Genomic DNA, 20,342 nt, shown 5'->3' with positions numbered 1-20,342 from the left:
GGGGGGGGGAGGGAGAGAGAGAGAGAAAAGAGTTTTATTTTGGCTAAAAACTATGTACCCATGCCAAACTACTATGGTACACCCAGATAATTATGGCATGAGGAAATATCTAATATCAATTTTAATTTTTCTCACATCATTACAGTGAGTTGAGGTTGAAAAAAGTACATTTTGCACAAAAAAGCTAGTGAGGTAGGTGGTGTCTGTATTATTATAATCCTCTCTTTTGCACATGAAGAAACATGCTTAGAGGGGCTAAACTGACTTGCCCATAGGAACTGAACTTAAACACAAGTTTCTGGATTACAATTCTGGTGATCAGTTAAAGAACAGTTGTACATAGACTTTTAAGGGCTCAAGATTTGGAGGGTGAAGGGAACTGTTTGATTAAAGGGTTCAACTACAGGGTTTGTCAAAATCTTGGAAACTTTGGGCCATGGGATGAGAAAAAGGTAGGAGAGGTAGCTGGGAAAGAAAAATATGGCTCCAGCTCAGAGTTGGAATGAATCAAAATGAATAACTACTCTGCATTTCTTTTCAAAGGGCAAGTAAGCATGTACTTTGCCATAACTCAAGCATTATCAAATGTCAACAGTCCTCTAGCAGAGTATTTTTCTTGTTAATTTCCACGGGAGTAAGAATTTAAGAGAGATGGGAGTTTACTACAGTGGAAAAGTCTCAACAAACTAGATTAAGACTTTAAAAAGAAGCCAAAGAACACCATAGGGTGGAGACCTTCTAAAGAACACTGCTTTCCACAATTTGGAATCATACTCAAAAAGCACTACATTATATACATTCTCTGACCCGTGATAACACTAGTAGTCATATACCCCAAAGAAGTCAAAGATGGATGAAAAGGCCTCATGTATTGATTAACAAATAAACACATATTAAGAACCTATTAAGCGCTAGGCTCTGGAAATATTAGACAAAAACCTGCCTATCACAAAGAGTTTATATTATTCTATAAGGAGAAATATTAGTAATTGGGGTTTGGGATATCAGGAAAAGTCTTTATGTAATTTGTGGCACTTGAACTAAGCTGTCAAAACAATAATCTATTCAATGGGAAAGAAGGATATACATGTCAAACTCTGTACTCTCATTTTGAAAAAAAGATTCACTGAAACAGGTAAAGAAAAGGCTATTTTCTACGTTTTTTTTTTTTTACTTTGAAGGGTTGATAGTCATCTTAAGTTGGCCAGTTTTTCATTACTGTCACCAGTGCCTAATGCATACCTACTTTGTATAATAGAAGGTATTTAATAAACATCTATCAAACTGAATTATACCAATGAAAGTCACTTTATTCTTTGTCTATAGACTGTAACCCTGATCTCATTAACCAGTTTTGAAAATACATGCCACTAATCATTAAGGAACAAAAGCATATAAATGGTCAATCAGAACTATAGAAAAATATAAATGCATATAAACATTAATCTATGATGGATCAGCACTGTTTTCTTAAATCAAGGAACACATATTAAAAAGAAAAAGAATTCACTATGCCTAGAGCTTTACAAAAGCTTCACAAATCTATAATGTAGTAGAGTCTGTCGTATATATTGTGAAAAAATATGCCCCCAAATTTTTTTGGTTTTTCTCCCCTCCTTAGTAAACACCTCTTACTCCCCTCATCCCCCTCCCAGGAAAAAACATGATTGACATTTCAGCTATTCAGTCTCTGTTAGTGAGTTTCTAGATTCCAGTAGATATCATTTATAATCTAAATCTCACCTTAAATTTCCGTCTAAACATTTTATGATACAGGCATTTGACTTACAAGGTCTTGCCGTTCTGTCATGCTCATCTTCTCCACTATTGACCAAAACCATCGCTTGAACTGTAAGAGTTTCTCAGCATTTTCTCCTAAGAAAAAAGAATTTAAATTCAGTCTACTGTAAAAGACATGCTATATTTAGAACACTGTAATTTCTTACAAGAGAAACAGATTTGACAGTGAAAATTATGCATGTTTATATGCAATACTTCCAGATGAGTCAGAATCTGAACCAATATGACAGGCACTTTGAAAAACATAGATTATACTGAAGTGAAACAATGACTCTAACCCCAGTTCCTAACTGCTACAATTTATTTAGGGCAACTCATGTAAGCTATCTGTTTTGGTTTTAGGTTTGGTCTATAATTTTTGATGTTCCAACTATTAGTAGTGATGTCATAAAATATCACAAGGATAGCATTTTACTACCTTGATAATAATTATCTTCTATTAAGATATCTAAATCTTCTTTTGTCCTCCCAACTCTCCTTTATCAAGACAATGGGAACATGGGAAGAAGGGGAAGATACCTATCATGATATACTTTAGTTTTTTTTTGTTTGTTTTTAGAGGGGGGAAGGCAGGGCAATTGGGGTTAAATGACTTGCCCAAGGTCACACAGCTAGTATGTGTTAAGTCTCTGAGGCTGGATTTGAACTCAGGCCCTCCTGACTCCAGGGATGGTGCTCTACTCACTAGTACACCTAGCTGCCCCTACACTTTAGTTTTTAAAATACAGGCAAAATTCTTTACTGTCACAGGTCAAAATATTTTTCATTTTGCTCAAGTAAAACAATATGCATTTTTTTTAAGGCAATTGGGGTTAAGTAACTTGCTAAAGGTTACAACAGCCAGTTATTTCTGGGTGTGGTGCTAAGTATCAGAGCTGGATTTGATCCCCAGGTCATCCCAACCCTGGGGCTGGTGCTCTTACTCACTGAGCCACCTGGCCTCCCCTAAGCAATTGGGGTTAAGTAACTTGCTCAAGGTTACACGGCCAGGTGTTTCTGGGCGGATGCTAAGTGTCTGAGCCTGGATTTGATCCCCAGGTCATCCTGACACTGGAACCAGTGCTCTTACTCGCTGTGCTACCTGGCCGCCCCATACAATATGCATTTTTAAACAACATATTTCTAGTGTGTGGAACTCATATGTCCAGTAATAAAACAGAAAGGAATAAATGAAAGCTGTTAAACTAGTAGAAGAATGGAGATGTGTGCCTTATTCCTCCTCACTGTTTACTCAACTGTATCTTTTGGTAGACACATCAGGAGCTGTGTTTAGGTGACTGGCATGTTACAAGTAGAAAGAGGAAAAAAGCTAAAGCATTACACAGGATGACAAAAGTGCAAAACAAATTGAATCCTTTCATTATCTTATGAGACAAAGGTGTCAAACTTATGGCATATTGTGCCCTACAAAACCCCAACCTGCACCTGATTAAAATGTAACTGGGGAAATGTTTAGCAAAAATACTCTGAATACAATACAACCAAGATAAATGTAGACAGTAGTTTTCTAAATCAATATGCAGCCTGCAGGGATCCATTTGAGTTTGACACCACTGAGGTTAAGGGATAGTGTGCAGAGACAATACTTGCCACAGAAAATGTTTTCAATGCACTATACTAGTTTTTACCATAACGAGGTTCTGTCTGCATTCATGTTGACATAATTATTAGAAACCTTGGCATGAGTTGTACTTTTAAAATAAAAGTCTAGGGAGACTGAAAAAACTAACATTCAAATACATGGTATTAAATTTGAATATATATTTTAAAGGCAGAGCAACAGTGCTGACTACTTAATCATAAAGATCTGGGTGCAAGTCCTACTTCTGATACTGGTTTTAAGACTCTGAGAAAGTCATTTAACCTCGAAGTGTCCCCAGGCAACTTTCTAAGACTCTGAAGTTGTAGAGCAGATTCAGATCAGCTTTTTCTCATTGGGAGTTCCCTAAACCAATGAAATCGTATAAATAGCCCAAAAAGGGGCTAATAAATACAATTTCAGAGAGGGAAGGAACAGCAGGGCTTTAGAGCACTTGATGATTTGCTAAGATATGTATTTTTTCTAGCTTTAATTTATGCCTTCCTGATCATATGTGTAAATTACATGAAAATAGGAATGAGGTCTTTTAATCAAGAAGTTCAGAAGATAGGGGCAGCCAGGTAGCACAGCAAGTAAGAGCACCAGCTCCAGTGTCAGGATGACCTGGGGATCGAATCCGGGCTCAGATACTTAGCACCCACCCAGAAACACCTGGCTGTGTAACCTTGAGCAAGTTACTTAACCCCCATTGCTTAGGGGAGGCCAGGTGGCTCAGCGAGTAGGAGCACCGGCCCCACTGTCAAGATGGCCTGGGGATCAAATCCAGGCTCAGATACTTAGCACCACACCCAGAAATAACTAGTCATGTAACCTTGAGCAAGTTACTTAACCCCGATTGCTTTTAAAAAAAAAAAGAGAAGTTCAGAAGATTTTGAGCCAAAAGATTTTTAAGGCTCATGATTTAGGTCACCAAGAACAAAACCCCTTCATTTTGCAGATGAGAAAACTAAAGTTAAAAGTCATACATCTTGTTAAATAGCTGTATTCTGAATTTAACATAGATTTTTTATTAAGTCTCATAAAGCTAGGCAGTTAAGAGATGCTAACTGACTGATTAAATTAGCTACAGTATCTCATTTCTTAAAGAAGGTAAACAAAATTCCATACCCGATTCATCATTGAAAGAAGTGAAGCTGATCAACATTTGCACATTAACTTCACCACAACCATTTACCAAAAGTCTGAAATCTTCTGCTGTTAAATCTTCTAATGAATTCTTTGGAAGGACATCCAGCAGACCTTTCCTCATTGCCTACAATAAAAAAAAAAATTTATTTTAATTCTCCTCCACTAAGTATTATTCAATTATTTATTTATAGTGGCACAGTAGAGTGCTGGGCCTGGAATCAGGATGATCTGAGTTCAGATTTGATCTCAGTCACTTACTAGCTATATGTGACCCTGAGCAAGTCACTTAACCTTGTTTGCCTCAGTTCCTCATCTGTAAAATGAACTGAAGAAGGAAACAGCAAAGCGTTCCAGTGTCTTTGCTAAGGAAATCCCAAATGGGGTCATGAAGAGTCAGATGTAACTCAAACAACTGAACAACAAATTTATTAGTATTATCTACTATTTTGATGAAGCAGGAATGTACTAAGTTAAAAAAAAAAAAGACTTAAAATTTTAAAGTGTTGCTTATTATGAACATTTTGTCTAGCGAATGAAATAAGATTTAAAAGTCCAAGGTGATATAAGTGAAAGGTCAATGAGGCAACAAAGAAAGAAAAATGGTTGTTTGGTTAAATTAATAAACAGCAGTTGACTAGCCAGAAAATAAATATGGCCTCAAGTCAAGCCATTACACTGTGCTAAGTGACTTTAATATTCCATTGAACAGGATGTAGTTTGCTGCGCCCACGGAACTTAGAATGTAGTGGGTAGAAACAACATTTACAATGATAATTACATTATAAAATTAAATTCAAATGCAAGGACAGAAGGAAGGGAATGAGCATTTATACAGTACCTATTATACCTTGGGCATTTTTTACAAAGTTGATTTCATATGATTCACACACCAATCCTGGGAGGCAGATGCCATTATTATTCTCATTTTACAGTGGAGGAAATTGAGGCAGATATTAAGTGACTTGCCCAGGGTCACACAAGTAGTAAATGTCTGAGGTCAGGTCAAGTCTGCCTGACTGCAGGCCTAGGACTCTTATCTGCTGTGTCACTTTTGCCTCTAAAAATTTGCCTCTTAAGAAAGATAATTTAAACTCAGATTTTTAAAAACTGGAAGATGAATGGGGAGAGAATAGTAAGAAACAGGAATAATATCTGGACTAAATGCAATGCTTTTAATGTCTACAAAGCACATTATCCTAAATAACTAATATTATCGGCACAATCCTATGGACAGAAGTATTATTCCCATACTAGAGATGAGGAAACAGGCTCAGAGAAGCTATGTAACTTGCCCCTGGTGACAGAGCACTAGTATCAGCAGCAGGATTCAAACTTATGTCAGTGAAAGGTTCAGAAGGGGACCCCAAAAGACAGGGTGGTGGGATCAAGTGTTAGCTCACAACGACAAGGCTATCTAGTGCCCCAGATTTCTTAATCAACAAAAAAATGAGTCTCATCACTCAAAAGTGGAAATGCCTCTTTGCACTACAGACAGCTCTCATTTTATATACGTAGACCAATCTGCAGACATAGAGATTTTTATGTAACGTGATTATTTGCCCACTAATATGGAGAAGGGAAAAAGGGAAGAAGGGGGCTGTGTGTGAAGCCACGGAAGGAGGGGAACAGCACACAATTTAAGGAGATATGGGGGGGGGGCAGGGACAGAGAAGCAAGAGAGCAGTTGGAGGAATATGTCAGGGGGGCGGGGATGAGGAGGGACAGACACACAGTACCCAAGCACAGATCAACAGAAGACAAGACACACTTGGGACCCAACACAAGGACAGGAGGCAAAGAAGGGCAAAGATCTCCTCTCTCTCTCAAGCCAAACCCCCAATTCAGTGGCAGCAGTCTCTTGTCCATTCAGCTTTCACTTGTAGGGTTTTATTATTTTTAGGTTTTTTTCAGGGGATGGGGGAAGCCATGGAGTATCAAACTGAGGGATTCAAGTGGATCGAGAAAGCATAGTACTGTACAGTAATCAAAGGTGGGGGTTTTTGGAATGTAGATTACTTTCAGAATTCTTTAAACTGAATATGCATAATGTTAATTTACATAAAACTAGAATTATGTCATGATTTTTGAGTTCAGAAGAATGAAGATAAAAACAGCTGCATACATTCAAAGATTTCACCATAGCTAAGTCAGAAAGCCAAATCATGCCACTGATTCCCCTATCAATTACACCATATTCTCTAATGATACAGTAATCAGACTGAAACATCTAAAAGCAATTAGGAAGTATGTCCCACTAGATCAGAGGTTCCAAAACTTACTTGGTGTAATGTCCTCTTTAAATAAATTACTCTAGGGGTGGCTATGTGGTGCAGTGAATAGAGCACCGGCCCTGGATTCAGATCCGGCCTCAGACACTTAACACACACACACACACACACACACACACACACACACACACACATACACACACACACAAAACTAACCATGTGACCTTGGGCAAGTCACTTAACCCCAATTGCCCTCCAAAAAGCAAAAAAAAAATTTACTCTGCACCATCCCCCCCCCCAATCTACTTCCTTTATTCCTTTAATCACGGTGTTTTTTTTTAAATTCACCTCATTTCAAAAAATAGAAATTTTTTAAAGTGATGCATCTTAAATTTAATAATTTATTGTAAATTTGTAGTTTTTTTCTTTTATTGAAATTCTGATGACACAATATTGCATCGCATAACCATATAGTATAGGATTGTAAATAAGTCATTACCTGCACATATTCCCACTGAAGAGTGCTGAATTTCCCAACAGTGTACAGCTTACTCACCTGCCAATACCTGCTTGGTAAGACCTAACGTGGTGGACTTAACCACTGATTGGTTCTAACTTATATCTCCTGTGTTTATATGGAAAATAATGTAATGACTATAACTTTAACTCTGTTACACAACAGATGAAAACATGTATGAATGCTGTTTCAAATCTTCTTTCCTTTTCCTTCCACTGCTCCCTCATTTTTATTCACCACCACCCTCAACTCCATCCGTGGCTACTACTGATAGCCCTCCCCAATTGTTCTAATGCCCCCCAGGAAACAGTATTGCTCACTTTGGGAACCCATGCACTAGATCCTACTGGGTCTCTCAGTTTGACACTGCTTTTGGGCTTTCTCTTTCCTTTGTTTCTACTCTTAGTAATGTATATAAAACTATGCTAAGACTAAGAAGACTTAAGGTTTCTATAACTGAGGAATACTAGACTACAGCAGAAAAATTCCAAGAAAATACTTACATGTAGAGGCTGTTCAGCAACTACCAACATTCTGTGTTCAGCATATTTCCGTACATATTCATATACATTCTGAGGGGTGACGGGTATATTTACACCATTAGGAATTAGTTCAACCTATGCAAAATGAAGATATATAGTTTTGTTTAAAAAAATTAGAAGTAAAAAGCAGAAAATCAATGTAATAAAGCTCTTAAAAATAAATGTTAATGAGATTACCAGAATTTTAAATCTAAAATTAATCTGACAGCCAATGTACACGTAAAATATAAAACTTACATGGAAAACAGAAGAATATCTTTCATTACTGATTTCATCAAGTTTAACTAATCCATTAATATCTTACGAATAACAACATACTTGTAATAAATATTTCAAACGGAATCCTAAAACCAGGAATTTTACTTACCTGTCCTCCACCCTCTTCTTTGCACAGGTCTATTGCGAATGCCAAATCCATTGCTGCGAAAACAGCATCAGCATCTGTACTCTGTGAGGCGAGGATAAGTTGCCGCAAACTCTCATACATAACAGGATCAAAAAATGCAAAATCATGCCAATTAACCTAGTAAAAAGATATTTCATGACATTACAAAAAACTTCTGGCATTATTACATGAAATTATTCATACTGCTGTTTACAGCAAATAACCCAGGTCAAAAAAAGAAAAATCACTCTAGATGCTAATAATAATTTTGCTCTAGAGAAGCAAGTTCAAAAGATCTATTCCAACAATGTACTCCAGTGTCATGCGACACTAAATCATTTTTAAACAGACCTTCACATTTTTATTCTGCACTTAAGCAGAGAAATTTAATTTGTAAGAATAGTCATCAACATTCTTATATCTGAAGGACTGGTAATCTATTTTCATTTATAATATAGTAGACTGAATAAAATTTTAGGCATTTCTTTAACTTGAATGGTAGGGTAGTACATTAATGGTGGTAGAACAGTGTTAAAGTTGTGATGTCAGTCCCACTACTTGCTATCAGTGTGCCTTTGGATAGCTCACTCTGGAATTTAGTGTCTTCATTTACAAAGTAAGTGGGTAGGACTATAGTCTATGATCTTTAAGACCCCTTTGTCTAACATTAAAAGTCTACATCTAAATTACATCACTGTGGAACACTACAGCTAATGTTGGACTTGGTTGATGGGCTGCTTGCTTCTGCTGAACTGATTTTTTCTCTTTTTTTTTGTTACAAAGGATGGCTCTTGGAGAAGAGACAAGGAGAGGGAGAATATATTGGGAAATGGTGACATAAAAAAAGATAGCAATACAATTTATTCTTAAGAGGTTAACATAGCAAAATATTTACTGGTATATCAGTAGATCAATAAGCATTTATTAAGAACCTGTTATGTTCCAGGCACAGGAGATAAAAACATTTAACAATATCCTGTTGGAGGGGTCCTCAATAGCAGTCTTCTCTCTACCCCCTGCTAAAATGATATTCCTGAATGTCCTCCCAACTCAAGAACCTCCAATTTTTTAATCTTTCAGGATTAAAAAAAAAAAAAAACTCTTCTGATGGACATTTAAAGCCCTTTCCAATATGGCCCTAGCCTCCTTTGTAGACTGATTTCACAGTTACTTTTTATCAAGTACCCTATATTCTAGCCAAACTGTACATAATATTCTATCTCCTACATTTGTAACTTTACACAGGCTGTCTTTTCCCTTCCCTCATTCAAAGAATCTTACTTAAGAATCTCTTACTTAATACTAGTCAAAATCCGACCCTCTCTTAAAACCTCACACAAGTGTTCCTCCTATAAACAGTCTTTCTTGACCACTTCCCTTCCCCAAATGGTTAATGACTTGTGCCTACTATCCCTACCACCTGAAATTACTTTTTTTATTTATCTGCTTTCTTCACCCCTCCATTCCCTAGAATATAAGCTCTTTGAGGAGGACAGTTTAATTTTTGCTGTGGCATCTACCACAGGGCCTGCTACATAGCCCAACACTTAACAAATGCTTGTTGAATTGAAATAGTTGGTTGTGGTTGGTAAATTCTATAACGTGGTATCGTCACACCTTCACCCAAACCGGTATGATGAGCCAAATTTGTAAATACAACAAATGTTGATTATCAGGTTAATCACTTTTATAATGTTTTATTAGTCATTTTTAAGGGACTCTACTATGATATCCTGTTATTCCACTTGTAGTTTTTATTTTAAATGAGCATCTGTCAATTTTGTCAGCACATAAAAACTAATTCTGCATAACAGTACATAGTACATTTGATTTTTAATATTAAATTGTATAAAAAAGATATGGTGATTATTTTATCAAATAAACAATTGTGGCAGAATAGAAAGATGACTGGATTTGCAATCAGTGGATTCAAGGGGTCAAGGCTCCGCCATTTACTAGCTATGACTCTGGGAAAATCATATCTTAAGCCTCCATGTCCTTATCTATAAAATGGGAATAAAATGATTCAAACTACCTACCTTTCAGGGTTGTTGTGAGGATCAAAAGTAAAATTTAATGTATGTAAAGTGCTTTGTGCACTGTAAAGCACAACATAAATGTGATCTATGATTATCACTATTGTTTATAAACATTAACAAAAATCAGGCTACTTAGAATCACTTACTTTTCTACCAAGCAATACTTTAATTACATGCCTATTCAATGTGATAGGACACAGTTCATTCTGTAGCAAGCAGAGTCCAAGGATTCTGAAGATGAAAAATAAGAGGAAATTTATGAAGCTGCAACTTAAACAATACTGAAGTATGGCATTAACACATACTTAAATATTCTGTAAATGTGAAACAAATTAATTTCATCAGGTAACTTCTAAGGGCAAAATTTATATTTAAAATTTGTGACATAAAGTGTGTATGCCTATATATGTATGTGTGGCTTTATCAACCAACAGAATTTGATTCTATAGCTGAAGTGAACATAGCAACTAAGTCCATAAACCATTATTTTTTAATAATCAAAATTTAACATTGGTTATTATCTTACCTGCCAATGTTTCTGAAACAATTTAACCTTGCTTCTGTGTTTTTGCCAGGTCTTGGAGTATAAAAACCTCTTTTTCCAGGCTGGTAAAACAACGGAGCATTATCATCACCATCATCTGTATCATCTAATTCCATATCTACCACACTTCGACTGGAGCCATGCCGTTTTCGATTTTCCTAGGACCAAAGAATACCAGAGATGCATTACAAAGATTATTTATGAAAGGATACACAAACTTTTAAACCTATATACATGGTGAAGCTGCAAATAGTAATATCAGAATGTTTAACCATTTGGGTTTTCTGCACTGTTGACTACACTAAGCATATGGGAGATCTCATTTTGTGCTTGGTCTAAAAGTGGATAGTTTATACTAAGTCTAAAACCAAAGTCTACCCCCATTAAGAGAAATTCCTACTACATAATGCTCTTAATTCTGTCATCATAGTTAAGATCCCCCTATAAATCTACCTTACATTCCCCTTTTGCAGAGAATACCATTAGGATGGCCCCCATCCACATTCTATTCTTCTTCTTCTTCTTTTTTTTTTTTTTTTTTTTTTTGCTTTTTGGAAGGGGGAAGTGACTTGCCCACGGTAACATGACTAGTTTTTTATGTTTGTGTTAAGTGTCTGAGGCCAGATCTGAACTCAGGTCCTCCTGACTCCAGGGCTGCTGCTCTATACACTGTGCCACCCAGCCGCCCCCACATTCAATTCTTTTAAAAATTATTATTCCACCAGAGCAATTTAAGTTCTATTTTAAAAGCCATGCTAAATCAAATCGAATTCAGTGTTTGCTTTAAATGAGAGTGCCTGTGGTTGTGATGATGAAACATTATGGTTCAAATTTACTTATTTTTAAATTTCCCATTCTTCTATTATATTTATTCTTGTACCCTTCTTCATTCAACTTTAACTAAATTAATTTCAAATAACAATTTCTAAGACAGAGAGCTCCCTATGCATTCTGTTCTAAAATGCAGTCAAGTATTTATGGGGTTACTAATGACCTTACTGGTTGAAAGGTGAGAGAATAGGAGGAATGAGTCAAGTAAACAAACTGAATTTTGGTAAAATAAAAACTGTTGAGAACAAAATAAATTCTACTTTTTTTTGGATATTCATTTAGAATTTTAGGGAAAGCAAGCAATGTTAACTAGCTAACTCAAGTTTCTCTAGTTAACTAGCAAACTCAAGTTTCTCTAATTACTTTTGTCTTGATCCTGTTTACAAAAAAGATTTCATACCTGCACTTTTTCTGAAGAGTCTAGCAGCCCAAGGTCCAAGATACTATCAGCTCCATTCTCTCTTGAAAGAAAATAGCAATGATGTATATTATATAAATAGGAAAAGCAAATAATCAGAATATCTAGAAGATTAAATGCACAATAAAGTAAATAATGAGACAGTGTACATCTATATAGTGCCAAAATGTATACTAGAGACAATATTTTTGGGGTAGAGAAGAAATAAAATGGGCCTCAGAGAATTTCTAGGATAATAGAAAAGTATCAGAGTGGGAAGAAAAGGTAAACAAAAAATCAGCTCTTTGAACAAAATGAGGCCTACTTTCTTTGAAAATATGACAACAAAAAGGAAATTTGAATTTCAGCTAAAAAGAAAATACTTTAATGTATGGAACCATCTCAAAACCAGGTAGGACATAAAAATAACTGAAAATTCTGCACTAATATACTGGGACTTCAGATATCTAATTGTCAAGCATTAAAAGTTAATTTGGGGGGCAGCTAGGTGACACAATGAATAGAGTACCAGCCCTAGAGTCAGGAGGACCTGACTCCAAATCTGGCCTCAGACACCTAACACTTACTAGCTGTGTAACCCTGGGCAAGTCACTTTACCCCAACTGCCCTGCCTTCCCCCTGCAAAATGCATTAAAAAAAAAAAGTTAATGGGGGGAAGGGGAGAGGAGAGGGTACTCAGTGATAACTCAAGACAACTTTACAGCAGAAATTAAATAAAATATAGCACTAGTACATAATATTTTAAGTAGAAAGTCTTCAAATAATCCAAACATGAGTTGTTTTTTTCTCCACAAATATATATTTACCTTCCATGTGCAATAATAAGTTCCATGGCCTCATCTACCCTTGCTCTCAAAGAGTCCTCACTTGCTAGTAGAAGTAGCAGCTGAGCAGGGGATAATTCCAATAGCATACCTGTGATTTTACTTGCAAATGCCTATAAGCAACAAAAGAAAGTTATTCAAATAGTCCTCTTAAGCCTGGCCTGTTTAGTTATAGAAAATATACACATGTAGCTTTTGTATGACATCCAGAGACAAGTGACTTAAGTCATATAGGTCTTAAATTGGCAGAGAAAGGAGTCAAACCTAGGTCCTTTGCTTCTAAATCCAAAAGGATCCAGGTTCACCCATAATACTTCATATATTTATGATAATATTTAAGGCTAAACATTTTTACTAAAATAAACACCTCTCACAACAGAACTATAACTAAGTCCTACCTCATGGGCTGGTGGTAGTTTCTCCTAGGCTCAACTGCTTATATTTCCCCAATACTATATAGCTATACATTCGCAGAAAAAGTGCCCATGTAACTATATCATGAATTTCTTTGATATTCTCTATATAGAAAAACTGCTTGTATACTTATCTTTCAATAAGTATACTAATTTGCAAAGTGGTAAGATAACCACTATCTGTAAACTTCTAGCAAGCTAATTTAAATAGCAAACATTTGTACCAATTGAAATCCACAAATGATTTACTCAGATAGAACGATGCTTCCAAATCACTCATAATGGGAGAAGAAAAAACAAGCTGTATAAACATTGTATGAGCCATATTTCCCATAGCATTTCCCTAATTCTACTGCTTGATGAAAAGCATTAGATAACTCACAGAATATATGAATGGCTGACTTCTTGACAAGGACAGATATCATTCTAAACCAAAAAAATCTTGGGAAATGATTCTTTCATTTAGTTACAATTTCACCCATGCATTCTGGTCTTACTGGTTGCATTGCTTGAACCCGGGGGTAAAGCCTCTCGCCAAGTGCCTGACGATGTGCTGGAAGAGGATCAGGGTCATCACTAGGATTGCCTTCAGATGCTGGCCTGAAAGGCCTTGTGTCAATGGAAAGCTGTCTCCTAAAATCCCTGAAGACCAAAGAAAACTACTGAATTTTCCATATAACTTTATGCCCCTTAAATACAAAGTGAAATCCCAATACCAGAAGTAACAGAATTAAATGTAATATAAAAAAGGTTATTTAGCAAAATAAATTAACTTGACTTAAAGTCAAGTAACTGCACAGTTACTATATTTTTGTTAAACATCACAATTCCAAGGATATTATAAAGTCAAAAATACCCTGACAAATAGGATCTTGCATAGAATATTAAAAAGTAAAATTTCAACAGGAGGTTAATCCTTTGCTATACAAATTATACAATTCATATTTATTCAGTAAAGGAGAACTTTTATAAATCATTATACGGCCAGCTTTCTTTCAGCTATGACATGTATGTCTATATCTGAATCTCATAAAACTTCTTTAAAAATATACTATAGTGTATTTTTTCATTAATTTATAAGCACGTAGTATACTTGGTGGTCAAAAGCAGTGAGAACACATTATAATTTAATAAACAGAGAATCAGCACACCTGTCTCTATCTCTTCGGGAACCTGCACGCAAACCACTACTCCTCCTCATTTCCCTTTCTCGTTCTCTCTCCCGATCTCTCTCCCCTCTGTTCCTTAATCTCTGCATCAAACCTATGGGAAAAGTAAAGAGTTCAGTGACCATTTTTCAAGTGATCATTAAAGGTCATGAAAAGTTATGAAAGATCTACTTTTGCTAACACATTAAATCTTCTGTAAGAAAGATGTAGTAACAAACAAAATGCTTAATATATCAAACATACCAAGTTCACAACGACTGTGATAAATGGTATTATGAAAACTTCTCAATGGCACCTCAAATTATACGGCACATTCTTTCCAACAAATTAATGTCCCAAGATTTGGCCAAGGACCTTTATTCACTGCAAACCAAAAAGTGATGCAGGCCCATTTTTCAGATAAGGTTCCAGAATTAGGGACAATAAATTGTACCTCATTCCCTACAAAAAAAAGAACCCATCATTCCTTACAACTGAGCTCAATGCCTGGTGCATCTGACAATTTATATTTATTATACCTATAATTTATGCCCTCAGCACAGACTTATATTCTTCGCTCTACTACTTCAACTTGTATCATTGCAGGAAAAAGATAATGTAAATTCTGAAGTCACCAAACATCTATTAGAGGTCATTTTGTCCAGTCTCCTCCTAGAATGTCATTAAATGTACCAAAGAGCAAAATCTCATTCCTGTTAAGAATATTTTCTTCTGATGAGGTTTACATTCTTTAAAAATAACAGAAAATAGCCATACTACTTAACATTAACATTTTAAGACTATTATTGTTTGCTCAACAATATTAGATAACTAAAGTTGTTTCCCATTATTAATTTTAAAATGGGACTGATTATGAGTTGGAGCTTCCCCTCTCCCCCTCTGACTATTATGGCAGCTACCATGGCATGGTGGAGAGGTGAACAGGTCTGAAGTCAGGAAGAACTGAGTTCAAATCTGTTTTTAGACAACTATTAGTTGTATGATCCTGGGTACACCTTTAGGTGTTTACACCAAACCACTTATAACATACAATGATATCAAAACAACTGAGATTTCCCTATATATTCTGCAAAATGACAAAGATGGGAATGGTAGATATGGGAAGACAGAAATGCTAGTGCAAAGGTGATATAGCTGTGAATCAGTACAACCATTTTGAAATTGATTTGGAACTATGCAAATAAATTGACTAAAGTATTTATATCCTCCTAGGCTTGAACCTGAAGGAGGTAGAGAAAGGCTAGAAAGCCATTCCCACAAGAACTTCAAGTGTATTGCAAACAGAAAAAAAAAACAGGAACTTTGGGCCTGTATTACAGCTGTTCCTTGGGCTGATCCATGATCTAAAGGAAAAGGACTCTCAACTCTAAGCACCATCAAGATACAGAAAACCCTGGGAGAATTACATTTTATTTGACCATGTTTTATAACTGCTAATTCAGCTTAGATATATAATGCTTCCCTTCTCTCAGGGAGATTAAAACTGAGATAAAAAAAAAACTTCTGAACTGGGATGGGGTTTAGGAGAGGACAGAAGAAAGATTCAGAATCTCAGAGACTATGACTTGGTTTTTTTTTGTTTTTTTTTAAGCAATCGGGGTTAAGTAACTTGCTCAAGGTTACACGGCCAGGTGTTTCTGGGTGGGTGCTAAGTGTCTGAGCCAGGGATTCGATCTCCAGGTCTTCTCAACACTGGAGCCGGTGCTCTTACTTGCTGTGCTACCTGGCCGCCCCGAGACTATGACTTGTTGACATGAAGGGAAAACCTGTCCATTTTTGTGGTGAGTTAATGGAAAGCAAAGGTCACTTAACAGAAACTACTGGTATAGTTCTGTATAAGTATTTGGTCTAAAATCCAATTATCATGACTTTTAAATCCATAATATGAACTGAAAAGGTTTTCCTGAGCACAGCTAGTTAAGCTGAAGACTAAACTGAATTAATCTACATAAACAAAATATGCGAATATCATAGTTTAAATTATGTTATTTCACCATCAACAAGGGAAGAAGGAAACTCCATTATCCTTTAAATTTCAATTTAAGTGATCAATTAAACTCCTTCTAGAATACTTACTGGTATGTGTACCCTTGTTGGCATTCTGAATACAATCTAGATTGGGCAGTTTTTCATTTGACAAAAAAGCTTGTGCAATAGCAGTATAGAAACTTCGGGCCACACCACTGCCCTCTCCTGGTTCATCCTTAAACGTAACTTTTACTCTATGTACAGCCATTGGAGTAGTAGCACATCTGCGACCAAAATGATTGTTAAGCTGCCTCATTGTTTGCTGAATGAGAAGATCTCGATCTCGATCAACCTAATGAAATACATAAGAAAAGACTCATTTACTTGATTGCAAAACATTTAGTCATTACTTTTCCTAGGTAAAAAGACTGAAAATATAAGTAAATGCTTTCTTTCATTAACAATTTAAAACGTTTCTTATGCACAATTGAAAGCTATCAAATTCTTAACCTTTCCAAAATACTTAAGTGTCTCAAAACACTAGGCTCCAGTAGATAGTTGGTGACAAAGTGAAGGGGGGCACTAGGCCTGGAGTCTGGAAGACCCACCTTCAAATCTGATTTCAGATACTCCACCACCTTGGGCAAATCCATTAACCTCTCTCTGCTTGCCTCAATTTTTTCAACTGTAAAATGGGCTTAATAGAGTGCCTAACACATAATAAGCACTGCATAAATGTTTATTCTCCACGCTTTTCATGTAAATTAGAACAAAATTATCTCATTTCTAAAGTTTCTCACTACTAGATAACTGTGTTACTCTGATCTACTTGCATTCAGTCTCAGTAAGCTCACTGCAACCATCACAAAAAGTGTAAAACTTATACAAAATTTATGTCACCGTGTAAAATTAGTTTTTAAGCTCTTAGTCAACATTTTTCTTGGAGATGAACTTTGAGAAATATGTACTGAAAACTGAAAAAGAAACACAATACCTTTACCTCTAATGTTAAATCTCTTGATTGTTGATTTCTCAGTTTTTCCATCTCTCTACGGAATTTTGATTCTTTTACTTCAAAACCACCTAATTCAGTGAGGATCTTAAACAATTATAAAATGACAGCTTTAGTTTTCTGAAATGACCCTGAAAAAATAGAACAGCATCTACAATGATTAAATTACATACTGATCCAGGTTCTGCTCCAACATCCTCCATGAACACTCTGCCGAATAACTCTAAAGACAGGCGCCAGCGTCCCAGCAACATATCATGAGATATAACCATTCCCATGAAACTGCATTGAGGCCTGAAAGAAGGAAGTAGAATCATTTAGCTAACACTGCAGATTAATTAGCAATGTCAATTATAAATCAAGACTTCTGCTTCAACTTCAACAATCATTACATTGCATTGATCATTGCAATTCCAGAAGACTCAGGATGAAGCACATTACCCACCTGCTGATAGAGGTGATGGACTCAAGAATACAGTTTGTAACATTTTTTTTGGACATGGCCAATGGTGAAATTTGTTTTGCTCTACTACACGTTTGAAATGGTGTTCCCTCCTACTGGTTCTTTCTCAATGGAGGGTGAGGGTGGAAGGGAGAGAAGATAAATTTTTGTTAACTGAAAAAAATTAATTAAAAAACAATTCTACATTTATTTATCACTAAGGAAACAATACACAAATACAAAAGACTATGTGATTTTGTCAGCATGGATATCTCTTGGTATGAAAACTTGTATCAATATAAACTGACAAGCTATTCATGAATTAAGTTTAAGTAAACTTCCTGGGATACATAGAGTTTAAGTGACTTGCCTCAGTCACAAAGCTATTAAGTGTCAGGAGTGAGATTTGAACCTATCTCTTTCTAACTCTATGCCCAGTACACTTGTTTACTAAATCACAATCTCTACAAAACTTATATTAATATTTTAAAAATACCTGAAAGATGTTAGAGGAGGCCCTTCACTTTCAGTCAATCCTATTTCAGCCAACAAACTACTTTTCAATTGTGCTGCAAGGTCATGAGCAGATGGTCCTGGTTTTGAACTCTCAGATTCTTCTGTCAGCAAATTTTGTTCCTCCCCTTCTTTCTTTTGCCGATTTTGCATATTCATTACATTTTTCAGGTTGGCAGCATAAGACATTTTAGTTGGAAGAACCTGAAGAATTTCAGGAATGAGTGATACACTTCAAAATCAATTCAAGAGACCTTTTCAACTTAATAATTCTCTAAAGTAAATAGTCAAAAGAAATAACTCCCATCAAGAAAATCTGACTACAGTAATTCAACCTACTGATCACTCTGGCTGGTACAAGTTACCTCCTCTGCTGGGTATCAACTACTGTTTTTAAAATTCACATTAGCATCTCAGAAATTTCTAAGACATTTTTATATTTGTGCCATATAATTCTCTTTATAAACTTTGTACTTTCTTCCATTCCTAAAATACTTCCCAAACTTTTCAACTGCATTTTTTCGAATGTACAGTTCACACTGATTGCTCCAAATTCTTGAATTCATTAAGTATGAGTATTTCTTTTTGAGTCCCAAAATGTATCAGCATTTTTTTTAAAGGCAAACACTTAATCATTTTATATAGTAAGGAGAAAAACTGTAGGCACAAAATATATTGAAAAGTCCTACATTTAACAAGTTAGCATGGGCAGAGAATTTGGACAAAAGTATATTTAATATAAACTATCTACTTGTTTTAAAAGTGAAAGAAGAAATCTCTTCAATAGCTATCCTGATTTTCATCTCAAAGTTTTTCAAATATAATACCAAGTAATGTTTTCAAAGTATATTACTATCCTTAGGACAATTTCAAATATACCAGGAGACAACTTTTATCTTAAGATTTGATTTAATTTTCATAATAATCTCGTGAGGTAAACAAAGCACCACACATCTCCATTTTTCAGAAGACATGAAAGTTAGAGCCAAGATTAGGATTAAGGTCTTCTCACTCCCCAAATGGCAAATTCTTCCCCTCCCCCCATATCATGTCACCATACTAATAACACTAATATTTTGCTGATCATGTTTTATTTATCTGAAGATTTCTAATATGACTTCTCTTGGGAATATTCAGGTGGCTCCACATCATGTATGTCTAGGTATAAAATATACCTGAAAAGAATCATCTGAAGAATGTTAATGGCACTTTTTTTTTAGAGAGGTGGCAACCTTTTCAATGACTGTCACTCTTCACAGCAATATGAAATTAAAACTCTGTGTCCTTGCTTCGTACCCTTAGAGCCTCAGTTATAAGAAATGCTACCTTTATGGAAATACATTTCAAAAACTATGCCTATCCCATTTTGATGGAACATTCTAAGATGTCAAATTCTAGGAACATACTGTTTTGAGAGATGGTCTTTACTAGTAGGAAAAAAAACCTACGACTTTTCAAGATAACACATCTTTGATGATAAAGGTACAAAAAACAAAAACAAAGTTGCTAACAAGTTTCAGTCAGTTTATTAGAATCATAATGCTTAAAAAAAATATTTTTTTTGGCCTTTTTTTTTGGAGGGGGAAGGGCAGGGCAATTGGGGTTAAATGACTTGCCCAGGGAACTCATACGGCTACTAAGTGTTATGTGTCTGAGGTTGGATTTGAATTCAGGTCCTCCTGACTCCAGGGCCAGTGCTCTAATTCACCGTGCCACTTAGCCTCCCCTAGAATCATAACTCTTAAGAGATTTTGAAAATTTTCAAACATAAATCTATTTACCTCTTTATTCAATATATAATGCTGAAGGTCATCAAAGAAACACCAATTCACCCCACCTGCTAATAGTCTCACCTCCCAAATACTATTCCATTCATAAACAACAGTACTTTTGAACACCTGGAGTTTGGAGTTCATACTTTCTTTTAAAAAGGTGTCATGCCAAAGTAAAACTGCATTAATTTCTTTTT

General features: G+C 35.6%; 1 protein-coding gene across 9 annotated transcripts in view; it reads right to left on the bottom strand.

Annotated features, from left to right (window-relative positions):
• The window catches only part of UBR5 (ubiquitin protein ligase E3 component n-recognin 5), a 192,032-nt gene that overhangs the window by 3,637 nt on the left and 168,053 nt on the right, over positions 1 to 20,342 (bottom strand). For 6 of the 9 annotated variants that reach the window (XM_069081109.1, XM_069081116.1, XM_069081112.1 and 3 more), the window contains 14 exons: positions 18,357 to 18,577; positions 17,592 to 17,712; positions 17,401 to 17,505; positions 16,515 to 16,758; positions 14,421 to 14,532; positions 13,767 to 13,911; positions 12,839 to 12,969; positions 12,015 to 12,075; positions 10,766 to 10,941; positions 10,386 to 10,470; positions 8,183 to 8,338; positions 7,777 to 7,890; positions 4,508 to 4,652; positions 1,790 to 1,875 (listed from right to left, as the gene is read on the bottom strand). In XM_069081109.1, the coding sequence (XP_068937210.1) occupies positions 1,790 to 1,875; positions 4,508 to 4,652; positions 7,777 to 7,890; positions 8,183 to 8,338; positions 10,386 to 10,470; positions 10,766 to 10,941; positions 12,015 to 12,075; positions 12,839 to 12,969; positions 13,767 to 13,911; positions 14,421 to 14,532; positions 16,515 to 16,758; positions 17,401 to 17,505; positions 17,592 to 17,712; positions 18,357 to 18,577 (1,902 nt within the window). The remainder of the gene's footprint in view (positions 1 to 1,789; positions 1,876 to 4,507; positions 4,653 to 7,776; positions 7,891 to 8,182; positions 8,339 to 10,385; positions 10,471 to 10,765; positions 10,942 to 12,014; positions 12,076 to 12,838; positions 12,970 to 13,766; positions 13,912 to 14,420; positions 14,533 to 16,514; positions 16,759 to 17,400; positions 17,506 to 17,591; positions 17,713 to 18,356; positions 18,578 to 20,342) is intronic. The other 3 variants (XM_069081110.1, XM_069081114.1, XM_069081117.1) reach the window with 1 other exon arrangement.

This window comes from Petaurus breviceps, unplaced genomic scaffold, assembly GCF_028583685.1.
Source record: "Petaurus breviceps papuanus isolate PSGF00001 unplaced genomic scaffold, PetGlider_PUasm1.0 98, whole genome shotgun sequence".
NCBI classification, from domain to species: domain Eukaryota; kingdom Metazoa; phylum Chordata; class Mammalia; order Diprotodontia; family Petauridae; genus Petaurus; species Petaurus breviceps.
The sequence above is the reverse complement of the archived record's forward strand: the minus strand, read 5'-3'. Positions and strand labels throughout refer to the sequence as shown.